Raw genomic sequence first — 13,033 nt, forward strand, 5'->3', positions numbered from 1 at the left:
CGATTTGTAACCGTGCGCCCTTTGACAGAAATTGACGTCACTGGCTTTTTGTTATCGGATAGATAACTCCAGAACTTTGTTGGGTCGCTTTTAATAAAGTTTGGCATTAACGTTTTAAAGTAATAGTCTTTGGATTGTTGCACTTCACTTGCCAGGCTTCTTTGTAGCTTTTGGATCACATCTCGCTGGGCATGCCTCTTTTTCAATCTTTTAATTTTCCACTTTAGATGCATGATACTGCGTGTCATCCAAGGTGTGCGTTTGTTAGTTTTTTTACGTTTGTTCGGTACAAAGTTGGTGATACAGTAGCGGTATACTTCCAAAAAGCGATCCCAAAGAGCGCATGCGTCATTGACATTATTGCTGAAGTCAACTAAGGCCGCTTCCATATGTTCAACACGCAAGCGTCGTTTGCTCTAGAATAATCTTTAAAAGTTTGAACGGACGGTTTTTTATAACAAACGAATTTCAGGAGCGGAATAGATACGCTGACAAGGCTATGATCCGATAACCCTTGTTCTATTAATACAGAGTGCTCAGAAAAGTCGCGATTCACAAACACCAAGTCTAAAATAGAGTTCGATTGTCCTTGTACACGAGTAGGTTGTTTAACTAGTTGAATTAGGTCGTGTGTGAGCATGATGTTAAAAATAGCATTCTCATTTTTGTTAGGCTGCGTACAAGTTTGCAACCGGTCCCAGTCGATGGTGGGCAAATCGAAATCACCTATTAAAAATATTTTTTTATTAAGATACAGAGACATATGTGCTTGCCACGTGATTAGATAATCTGGAGCTGAGTCTGGAGGCCTGTAGCACGCGTACAAAAGAAAGCTATGGCCCCAGCACGTAATCTGTAGACATAAACATTCAAGACTGCCTACATCTGCTAGAATCCTAGCGTCTAATGGCGGCTTCACTAGGACGGCGATCAACAACACTAAGATGAACGGCTCCGAGCGGGAGTATGAAGCATTTGGCAAGGTTGCGGCCTAGCACCTCCACAAGTGTCACGTTACAACACAAACAAAAACGCAGATAGACGCTGACACACCAATTCTCGGCAGCCGAACAGCAAGATCACCTTTTTTATCTTCGATCAGCCTGAGCTCTGCTACCTCTGTGTATGCGGTATTATGCATACACTGAGAAGTCTACAGATGAACTAAAATTTACTATTGAAGATGCCTGCGTGTTGCTTATTAGTGATGATATCTGTCTTTATGCTTCTGCATTTTGATAGCTCGTGGTCATGTTGACGTGTCATCATCATCATCATCAGCCTGACTACGTCCACTGCAGGACAAAGGCCTCTCCCATGTTCTGCCAGTTAACCCGGTCCTGTGCTTGCTGCTGCCAATTTATACCCGCAAACTTCTTAATCTCATCTACCCACCTAATCTTCTGTCTCCCCCTAACCCGCTTCCCTTCTCTGGGAATCCAGTCAGTTACCCTTAATGACCAGCGGTTATCCTGTCTACGCGCTACATGCCCTGCCCATGTCCATTTCTTCTTCTTGATTTCAGCTATGATATCCTTAACCCCCGTTTGTTCCCTAATCCATTCTACTCTCTTCTTGTCTCTTAAGGTTACACCTACCATTTTCTTTCCGTTGCTCGCTGCGTCGTCCTCAATTTAAGCTGAACCCTCTTTGTAAGTCTCCAGGTTTCTGCTCCGTAGCTAAGTACCAGCAAGATACAGCTGTTATATACCTTCCTCTTGAGGGATGTTGACGTGTAACGTGTAATAAAAAAATGACTTCAGTTTCCCGAGTGGAAACACTAGTTAGCATGTGGAGCATATATGTTGAACTGCAGTAAATGTGGTTTGTAATTTGCGACATGCGTGTGTGTTATGAGTGAACACGAGTGAACACGCACGCACGTATGCTGCGAAAGGCTGTGTTTATTTATGAGACGCTTTGGGTATTTTGAGCAGAATGGCTTTATGGTCTGTAAAGTGAAGGATGAATGGGTCTGGTTGCAGCGGTCGAAGGTCGAAATATGCAAAGACGTGGTCGATGCATGTGCCGCGAACCGGGGTCGGATGATGTTTGCCGTCATGCGTTGCTCGTTTCAGCGAGTGCCGCGACTTCATGTATTCAACCACCCAATGGTCCTTGATGACGTCGACGTTCAATTTGCCAACCATCATGAAGGGTCGTTGTTATTTCAGATATTTTTCCGCGGCTTCGTAGACGTACTTTTCCACAGCGGCACGCGATAGGTTGGGCGCGAGGTACATCGTCATGACGTCAACTCCGCAGATGCTAGCGACGCAATGCTCGCCGTTGGCGCGTTGTTAAGCGCCGGGCCGCAGTCGGAGGTCTTCGACGGAGTCGACGTCGTCACGCTTGACGTAAATTTCCACGCCGCCCACAGGTCGTTGCAACCCATGCATGCACACATGGGTTGCAACCAGCGTATTTTGCAACGTCGACGTCATCGGTGGCGTTCCACGTCTCGGTGAAGCAGAGTACATCCACTCTGCGGAGTACGGGGTCTTGCACGACGTCAATCGCATGAGCGCCCAGCGACCTGGTGTTGAGCAGTGCCAGGTTAAGTGGAACTCGTAGTCAAGGTCTTCGAGCGCGCGAAAGTATTGTTGGGTGATGGTGTCCAGCCTGTTTTTCTGCATACGTTCAAACTCGTCAGCCATATTCTTGTCGACGTTTTCACGCCCTGATTGGAAGGGACGTCTGTGTGTGTTTGCGGATTCGTTAGCATTCATTTTCACCAGCGACACCGGACGTGGAGCGACCGCACAAACCAACCGACGAACGGCGCCCCGCCCCGACACTCGGTTATTTATGGCGAGTGCCGGCCCTGGCCTGCGCATGCGCGCGTTAGCACACAGCTGGCGCATATAAAACTAAAAGTTGCGCGGCGTGCGGAGGGGAGAAGGGAGTGCAGCGCGCGCTGTGTTGAGAGGAGGAAGGGATGCACAGATGGCTGGCATAGAAGGAGGGGAGGCTGCGGACGACGACAGCGCATGACTAGCCCCTAGTATAACATGCTCCGCATGTAAAAGACACCTTCATTGCACTTTTTTCAGGCTTCGAACCAGATGACTGCAACTGCAACGGTTCCTCGACATTCTGACTGACAAGCACACATTGAATTATGCTCTTTTCTTTCGCCATTTTTTTATAGGTGTTTTGCATCTTGGTGATTTCACGAAATCATTCAAAGTGATGCGATGAAGATCAAACGGGACGAATGAGCGCATTTTCAACATCGTCACTCAGGACGGTATATGTGGAATATATCACACCGAACACGTAGCACAAGTGTCCATGTCGCAAGGCAATCTATTTCTATGAAGCTCCCATACGCTGTTTGCCGTCAAAGTAAAATAACTTCCACGAGACAGCCATGATAATGATAATTTGGCCATGATAATCTACACACACCCAGCAATCAAATAAAGGACACATCTCGATTCTGAAAATTGATGTCAGTGCTCCTTTGAGGCCTCTATATGCATATCGGATGCCCAAGCAGAAGAATCGCACCGCAAAAAATATTGGCCTCGTATGTGCATCTTTCACTGCAAATGTCTTCGAAAGATGATATTCTTATTTCTGGGGAAAGTTAACAAAATGTTTATCTGATGTTCTGTGCAAGAAAATTGGTGAATTGTATTCTGGAGGCACTGCCTCGATCTATGTAGCAGACGCGAACGAGCGCATCGAGCCACATGAGAAATGAGCGCTATCCGGCAGTTATCTTAGAAAACAAAGGATGGCGTGCGCGCCCGTTTTGGAGGTGATAAAATGTGGAACCTGAAGCGACGGGTGGGTGCCAGCACCGTGTTGTTTTTAGTAAAGTGTTTGAAACACATTTTTGTGCATAGCGTTGCATTGTCAGCGCAGTGTGATAAACGTCACAGTTTTTAAAATTACTTCTGTATGCCTTCTCTAGTATGAAGAGACACACCACAGAATATTGACGTGTTGTTAATTTGCCTCATATATGCACAATAATTGCTTTTTAATTGGCAATTGCACAAGTATGAATGCTAAAACTTGAGTAATACTGGTGAGTGCTGTGGATGGGGTTGGATTTTGGCCGTTTTGGATACCCTTTGGGCGGAGAAACAGACAGACATACAAACTAAAATTTTTGTGTCGAAGTACCCCAAGAAAGACTATCGTCTTTAATGTCTGTGCGCTTATCTTTACCCACTAGCATGGGGGAGGTGGCAGTCACGAACCTTTACTTCACTGTCGGCTTCAGTGAGGTGGTAAGCTACTGTGACATTTCATTTTCTGATAATAGAGCTCAAGTTTTGCATTTGATATCTCATTTGACCGAGTTATGATGGCTACTTGAGATGGTATTATCGTCATATGGTCGATATAGACTCCAGATGGGGTACGAAACTCCCCAAAGAGGCTACGTTTCAAATGCCCAACACTGCCATTTGAAATACCTTTCAGAAATCACCTGTATATTGGTGGTATCTGAAGGCAATTTGGCGCTGGCATTCTAACAACATAAAAATACCTCCAAAATGACTGAAACTTGAACAACCATTCGGAAATAATTAGTTTGTCTTGCGGTCATGTATCAAAACATTTTGACCACAGGGGTTCCCTCAGAAGAACAGAGTGCTCTAGACGAGTCATGTCTGTTTAGCTCTTGACTGCACTTATTAGGGGAAAAAAAACAAAGAAAGAAAGTGCGATGAAGGCAGCGGTTCATTTGCGAGAGGTGTGAGGGCAGCGTGCTTGAGAAGGCTGTTCTAGGGCAGCTGAAGACGGAAATGTGTGACCGGAGAGCGACAGCTCCTTTCATAATGCGAGTGCGCCATGTTATATGTAAGCAATAAGTAATTTGAACAATAATATTTTTTATGATGTTGTCAAAAACAATAAGGACCGTTTACATGCCTACTTCGTCGTTTCGTTTCGTGTGGATGTATGTAATTTACGAACTTGGTATATTTTGTATAAACCAAGATGACAACAAGTGACCTACAAGGTCCATTTCTTGCACAATTTTCTAACCTTATGGACTGGTTGTGTGTCGGACAATACGTGGACGTGCCAGATGGCTTTAGTCCACTGTAGTGAACAATCAATCAATCAAGAGATTGCTCATTCGCTTGCCCAAAACAGCCAAATGGCTTTTTGGCCCCACAAAATAATACTACTAATAATAAAAACAAGAATCACTCTCATTACCATCCTCAGTGGTGGGTGTGAAAATATAGTTGCCATGGACACCGTTTTATCTAGTTACACCTCTTAGTTACACCATATCTTCTTAGTTACACTTATTAGTTACACCATGTCCAACAGTGCTGAAAACATCATTGCAATTTAGTGGCTGTGTGTGTCACATCCTTCTCTGTCCGTGTTTTTTCGTGTGCTATAAAACTCCTGAACCATGCCATACATTTCAAAAGGTGCAGGAGGTGTTGCAGTGCTGGTTCATGATTTTTCTGCACACTATATGTTAACAGAGCCCACCTAGCGCAGTTGTGTGCACTAGCAGCTGAGGAGACAAACCATCATTCAGGCATAGGCTTCGTACTTGCGTCTGCGTACCTGTGTACTTTTCCAAATGTTTGCACCTGTGTTTTTTTCGTGGTCGATGTATCTTTTCGTGTTTTACACTATGCATTTTCCTGGGCAGATGGGTCGTCTTCAAACTTTAGATTTGATCAACCGCATTTGCCCAGATGTGTGGTTTGCCATTTGTCAGGTGGACGGTGTAAGTAACGCAAAAGAAAAAGGTCGGCACCATTTCAGTACCTTTCTGGCGTGCACTGTGTCTGCACAACTGAACTCATGCTGCACAATTTGTGAACTTCTCGTGTACCACCAGTAGCCATTTGGGGCAGGTAAATCGAACGGACATAGTATGTATAAGCACAAGCTGTGCTTCACATTTTCATGGTCTTTCTGGCCTGCACACTGATTGAGCTACCTTTTCCAAAATAGTTTCAGGGCACAGCTGTGAGCCATTTTGGGCCAAAGATTGCGAGGGTAATGATGTTTATGACATGATATAGAAGCGCTGTGATTTGATTTTCAGCTAATGAAACTGTTATATTTATTTTCTGGAAGTTTGAATTTTTCAAATAGTAAACCCTCAGTGGGAATCAAATAGCCAACATTATTAGAAAACTGTTTGAATATTCGCACATTCTGTGTAATAAGCTGTCGTACATGGTACGCCAAGTATGAAAGAAATTATGGATCACCCTCCTATCGCCCTAACACTGTTAGAGGAATCTGAGAGATGCTATCAATGATTCATTTTCTTGTTTTTCCCCAGCTAAACACGTGGTGGCACAGTATTCCGGAGGGCGATCGGGTGGCGTATGGCCTGATTGCAGCCAACGCTGTAGTCTTTCTGCTGTGGCGAGTTCCCCGGATGGAGCCTGTTATGCTGCGATACTTTGTCTCCCATCCGACATCCAGTGAGCATGCTTCTTGTATTGCTCACTTCCACAGTCAAGTACTATACATTTGCTGTTTAGTTTTTTTAGTTAGGAGTTGGCAGTATGCATTTTTTGTGAAGTGAAAGGGAAGTAAATGTTTAAAATTATTCCACTCTGTGGTGGCATTCCACTTTATTCACTACCAAAGAAGGTATGTGAGATCTGTTGGTTGCCTTTTTATGCCGAAATGCTTTTGTTCTTGTGTGGAGGTTTTCTTTAAAGACCCGTCTGTGGCAGCATCTTCTGGAAACTACTGAAATTTATGTGGGGACTCTCAGTTTGTGTGTGTGAATTTCAGAAAAGTTGATAGGCAGGCTAGTTGCTATAGATTCAGTATGACTGCTTGGCAGCGCAAACAGAGAGGAAAAAGTAAGAAGGGACACAAACAAGTGCAGACTGGTAGTTAGGCTTAGTCTTAGAAGAAAAAAATATATACAAGATGAAGGGGAAAGGGGGTTATGAAGGAAGTGTGAAGTGACATCAGGTGTTGACAAGAAATGTACTCACACTCTAAAAGAACACTGATAGAGAAGAACACTGATAATTGATCACAGAAGTTAAAAAACAGCGCTAAAAAGACGGGACAAGAAAAGAAAGGACAACAGGACAGGGCGCTGACTAGCAACCAAATATGTTTATTTCTTCAGTCAGCATACATATATACCCCAGCACTATCGCAAAAAACAGCCTACGCAGCGGCATGTGAGCCTGCGCAGAGGCATTCCAAAAAATTAGTTTGACAGAAAATTGATTTCCTTCGGAAGGAGGGAAATGGAAGGGAGGCTAACACATGCCTCACCACTGTTATGAATGTGAAAAGCTTCCGAAATGAGACGTGCACGTTCATCGTGGTAGTATGATAAGAAAATGGTATCTTTAAAAGATGGGTGGCAACCGCAGTTGTTACAGTGAAGGGAAAGCTGACTATCTGTAGCGCGATTATGAACTTTGTTTGAATGCTCGCGCAAGCGGTCATTAGCACAACGGCCCGTTTGCCCTATATAACACCGACCACAGGAAAGAGGAATCTTGTAGACCACGCCATGACGACATTTCACAAACTTGTGCCTGTGCTTCTTAGTACATCCTTTTTTGTACGGTGCCTCACGATTAACATGCTGGCATAAGCTGCCTAGCTTATTTTGGGCAGAAAATAGCAGCTTAATGCCTGCCCTGGCGACAACTTTTTTTAAATTGTGCGCTACCTTGTGCACATAGGGGATAACTGCTACGCTTTTTAGCCGGCTATTTTCAGACTGCACAGTGGCCAGGCGCTTGTCCTTACAGACTGCTACTAGGCTTTCAGCAATACTAGTCAAAAGCGTTGCAGGAAAACCTGCAAGCTTCAGGCGGTCAACTTGCGAAAAGAAACACTTTTCAACTTGGTGGTCATTCTGCCCAAAATAAGCTAGGCAGCTTATGCCAGCATGTTAATCGTGAGGCACCGTACAAAAAAGGATGTACTAAGAAGCACAGGCACAAGTTTGTGAAATGTCGTCATGGCGTGGTCTACAAGATTCCTCTTTCCTGTGGTCGGTGTTATATAGGGCAAACGGGCCGTTGTGCTAATGACCGCTTGCGCGAGCATTCAAACAAAGTTCATAATCGCGCTACAGATAGTCAGCTTTCCCTTCACTGTAACAACTGCGGTTGCCACCCATCTTTTAAAGATACCATTTTCTTATCATACTACCACGATGAACGTGCACGTCTCATTTCGGAAGCTTTTCACATTCATAACAGTGGTGAGGCATGTGTTAGCCTCCCTTCCATTTCCCTCCTTCCGAAGGAAATCAATTTTCTGTCAAACTAATTTTTTGGAATGCCTCTGCGCAGGCTCACATGCCGCTGCGTAGGCTGTTTTTTGCGATAGTGCTGGGGTATATATGTATGCTGACTGAAGAAATAAACATATTTGGTTGCTAGTCAGCGCCCTGTCCTGTTGTCCTTTCTTTTCTTGTCCCGTCTTTTTAGCGCTGTTTTTTAACTTCTGTGAACATGAACCAACCAGCCCAAATGCGTACGCTTCTACTGATAATTGTGTCGGTTCACCCTCCATATGACTTTTATACACTTGTCACACGTGACAACTTAAAGGGGTCGTGAAACGTTTTCCAAAAACTAAACTACGCGTGTTTTCAGAATCCTAGCAGACCATTCAATACTATACCTCGACTCGTTTGATTGTGTGTGCTCAATGAATACATAAAAAAGCGCGATTTCAGTTTCTCAGCTCACGTTCCCGTCAACTGTGCCGCTGACGTCACTTTAAGGCAGCCAATGAAATCTCTCTGTTGTCGACAAAACACGGCGACGCAGCGATGTTTTTGAGCCTTAATTGACCGTAGTTTGTAGCATCATAGTGTTTGGAGCTGTCACCATCATCCGACTTTCCTGAACTACAGCGTCGTCTGCTTGAGGAGAGTTGGTTCAAGAACAAGGCGGCGGCGGTGACGATGCTGAAGAAGCCTCGTATTGAGATCGCGTGGCAGAACCTCCGCTTGCGGAAGCCTTGACCATGAGTTTTCTCTCTGTATGCCCATTCCTATGGGGGAACATCGTGGTTGATATCTCGAAGCAATGCCCAGCGCTGTGGCTCGCTGGGCAGCTTATGAGAACAAACGTTGTTTGCACTTTGATAAGTTATGCGTGCGGCACTGTCTGACGATGGACACGGTTGATGTAGCAAGGACTAAGCACTGCACACTTAGTGCGATTCAGTGTGCGACGCCGCACGCAGCTTACGTCGATTCACGACACATGGGGCGAGTGTGCCATCAGCGCTCGGGCTCCATTTACGTATGGCATCTCAGCTTGCACACTCGGACGACATTGTATTGTCTGACAAAATAAACAACCTCACACAGTCATGGTTCGTTGCCTAATAACGTTGCTAACAAAGCTACGCCTTCGGGAGTGACAAACATCGTCGTAGCCCACATTTATTCTCGACTCCGAGCGTAGGCCTTGCAAAGTCGACGTTCTCAGTAGCGCTGCTCACTTTCCAACGTGAGCTCATTGTCAAGCGCTTCTTTTTGCCAACGCGGTGAAAAGATGTATACTTATATATAATGCTTTACCCGTGCAACTAGTTTTGTCGACGGCCTTGATCTAAACAGCAAAAGTGGAAACGAAGCAGCCGGCTGGTTCGCGAGATGGCTGGTGTCACTGTTTGCTTACCTGCGAAATCGCCTTCCATCATGACTCAATATCTCGTTGGTAGTTCGGAAATGGATGTTGCCTTGCAGAAATAGCACACTTCAAGCATCAATTTATTCAATCATCAGTTATTTCCCATCAGAAACTGTTTATCCAATGTTTTCCATGCCGCCAGCAATGACGATATGCACAAATACTAAGGCGATCGGGGCTATCGGAGTGGCGAGAAAAAAAGCTTGCGATGGGCGCCCACCAATGGCGCTCCTTGTCACGCTCCCACGCTGCCATTGGCCGCGGCCGCCAGACCGGTGCAGTTGCTGCGCGGCTGCATTCAGCCAGTTGGATGCTTGCTTGGCAGATCACTCATTTAATTGCACAGCATACAACTCAAAGCGCAAAAATTGCTTCGTTATTTTTTTTTCTTGGTTTCTATAAATTATTACTTTGGAGCAATATAAAGCTAGCGCTGTGTTTTTAACTTCTCTTAATGTGACGTTTCACCTAACGTCGCATATTAGTGCCTGTAGTGGTCGATTGTCGCTCATGGTCGCTAGCGATCCCCAAGAAACTGCGACATCTAACGGGTGTCATTAATTACAGAATGGATATTGTGCCAAAATATTTTGGAACTAATATGTCCAATTCGTATTAAATCAGGGAAAATTACAACCGGAAAGTTTCAATTTTCATTTCACGACCCCTTTAAGTACACTTTGAGCGAGTACACTTCGACGTGAGTGTCATTTGCACGCTGTCGCACGAGAAGAGTGTCATTCGCTGCAAAGTACACTTGTCGGCCAGCGTGTTCCCCAACCTCACTTCGCTGTGATGAAGTGTGTAGCCTCGGTACTAGTGGCTTGCACAGAAATACGATGTTGCCTAAAGCGACACTTACACTATTTTCAAACCATTGTTTTGGTTATAATGAATACTGCTGTGCTATAAAGCAAGTCATAAGTCAACAAAAACTTCGATACTCCCACAATCGAGCAGTTTGCTAAGGCGATGTGACAACACATGCTGTGCAATAACTTCGTTCGTCGCATTTTTTACTTTCTTGCACTCTTGCATATGTGCAGGTGAGTCGTTTTCTAGTCATTTGCAATGGCGTGCCACTGGTACTATTTCTATAAAAACAACGTGGTCCGACGATGAGACATAAGGGCAAAAATAACAAGTATATGTTGCCCTACAAATCCGCCAATCACCTCAGCTATAATTTTCAAAGTACACTGCGCTTTCTCGTGTAGCAGCGAAACGCCAAATGGACACTTTGTGAGCGTAAGTACACTCGATCAAAGTGCATTTAGATTGCCACCTGTGATAAGGGTATTAGATGTGAGATTGCGTTTCTTGACTACACCTGATGTTGGTTGGCCGTTCCCCATGTAACCCTCTTTTCCTGTAGTCTTTTCTTGTATATATTTCTTTTACAATTAAACTTGTTTCAGTCTGTGCTTGTTTGTGTACCTTCTTACTTTGTCCCATTTGTTTGCTCTAGCAAGTTGTCAGAGTGTCTGAATTTGTCAGCAAAGGCCACTACAATCTCTTCTTACCCCATCTTCTTGCTCATAATATTCTCTCTTTTTTTGTGTATTTGCCTGATGTATGGTAGTTCACACGTGTTAATGCATTCAAACTTATTTATACTAAAGGCAGGTTATACATGAAAATATTGCCATGAGCATATTAGCTTGTATTACGTGGTATTGTTTCTGGCAGATTTGCATGTGCCATAGTGGAAATGATGATGGAGAAATCAGGCGAGAAAAGTCAATGAGTTCATTTCGCCAGTGATCAGACAGCCTGATGTTCTGTTGACCTCCAGTAAAGAGGTTTCTGTCAGTTTCTGTCTGTCAACTATGGCATTTACTGGTGGAGCTGTGGGGTAGCATTCTATGCACTGCAACCAACGCGAAGATCGCGACATAACTACAATGCCTTGGAAACCCAGCTGACCTTCGGCATAGTTGGCAGCAATTAAGCCTGCCGCCTCAGTTCGGCCCTCTTTCAGAACTCTGTAGAAACGTGGCAAGCGCAACAACAATAACCCAGGCTTCGCAGACCACGAGGGTGCCTGCTCCATAGCTATTTAATATTCTTCGAACCCCAGAGCCATGGCAGTACTTTTGAGAACGTGAAAACTGGCTGGAGCAACATGAGTTCATCGTCACTGCCAACGAATGGGACAACTGTTCCAAGCTCCTGCAGGTCTGCTTCTACCTCGAGGATTCAGCTCACATTTGGGAAGAGAACTACGAGGCTGCCTTGACAACCTGGCTAGAGTTTTGCACTTAGCTGCTGTAGTAACGTAGCGGACACAGGCCAAGACTACAAGTAAAAACAGCGTCATTTCTGAGACATCGGATTGCCGTCATCTTCACTTTATGAAGAGCTGTGTCCACACGCCATGCATATGCACCCAGACTCAGTTCTGAAGTTAGCGTCATACAGCACTTTCTTTCCCTAAAGTGTCTGGTGAAAACCTGCACTTCCTTTCAAAACCTGTCGGAAACTCCTCTTTTGCAAGTTAAACCTCTGGGTAAGATCGGGTGTTCCACAGTGCTTCCATGCTGATTAATACCCGCCCTTTTGTCGTTTTGCTCCCAGAGTTCCCCTGATGTGGCAGCAAAGCTTCAGTGCCGATGTCCGTTTAACTTTCCTTTGAATGAGACTTGAAGGCTCCTTGCGGCGCTTTCCAAAGTCGCATTTGGTCGACATGTGGTCGCTGTTCTCCTTCTTCCATATCAACAGTGAGCAGCCGGCCCCCGCTGGCAGCCATCACAGTACCAGGCAGCCATCTCTGTCCACTGTTGTTATACTGTCATGACCAAACTGGAGTTCCGGGAGGAGACAAGTGGGAAGGCGTGGTGCTAGGGCCTTCCCACTGACTGTCTATTTTGTGCCCTCTCGCCCCGGGAAATGAGCAGTAGTCTAGTTCTTGGTTAGGCACCCAGCAATATCTCTGCAGGTGATTTGCAATCCTTTACCGGCGTTGCACTGTAATGAAGCAAGAATTGAGCAAGTCGACAATTCAGCAACCCCACTTTGTTCTTCTTTAGTGCTTCCTCGACAGTGCACTACACCCACTGGTGCTTCATTTGACTGCAGATAATGAGGGGCTGTTGTCACATGACGGACATGGTTATCCCGAAAGATTGTCTTTGTCATCACACTAGTGAATTGGGGACCATTATCAGACAAAACTGTGTGAGGCAGGTGGAAACGAGAAAAAATAATCTGAAGGACCTCCAATGTGGTATCAGCTGTCGCTGTTTTGAGTGGAACTGTTTCTATCCACTTTGCACCTGCATCCACCAGCACAAGGACCATGTGTCCTTTCACTGGACCAGCGAAATCGACATGCGGCCGAGAAAAGTGCTTGTCCGTTTCAGGCCAACTTGAGGGAACCTGAGCCGCAG

General features: G+C 45.1%; 1 protein-coding gene across 5 annotated transcripts in view; it reads left to right on the top strand.

Annotated features, from left to right (window-relative positions):
* Nucleotides 1–13,033, top strand: part of rho-7 (rhomboid family intramembrane serine protease rho-7) — a 376,470-nt gene that overhangs the window by 218,448 nt on the left and 144,989 nt on the right. For all 5 annotated transcript variants that reach the window (XM_075887456.1, XM_075887447.1, XM_075887453.1 and 2 more), the window contains one exon: nucleotides 6,287–6,431. In XM_075887456.1, coding sequence (XP_075743571.1) covers nucleotides 6,287–6,431 — 145 coding nt within the window. The remainder of the gene's footprint in view (nucleotides 1–6,286; nucleotides 6,432–13,033) is intronic.

This window comes from Rhipicephalus microplus, chromosome 1, assembly GCF_043290135.1.
Source record: "Rhipicephalus microplus isolate Deutch F79 chromosome 1, USDA_Rmic, whole genome shotgun sequence".
Lineage (NCBI taxonomy): Eukaryota > Metazoa > Arthropoda > Arachnida > Ixodida > Ixodidae > Rhipicephalus > Rhipicephalus microplus.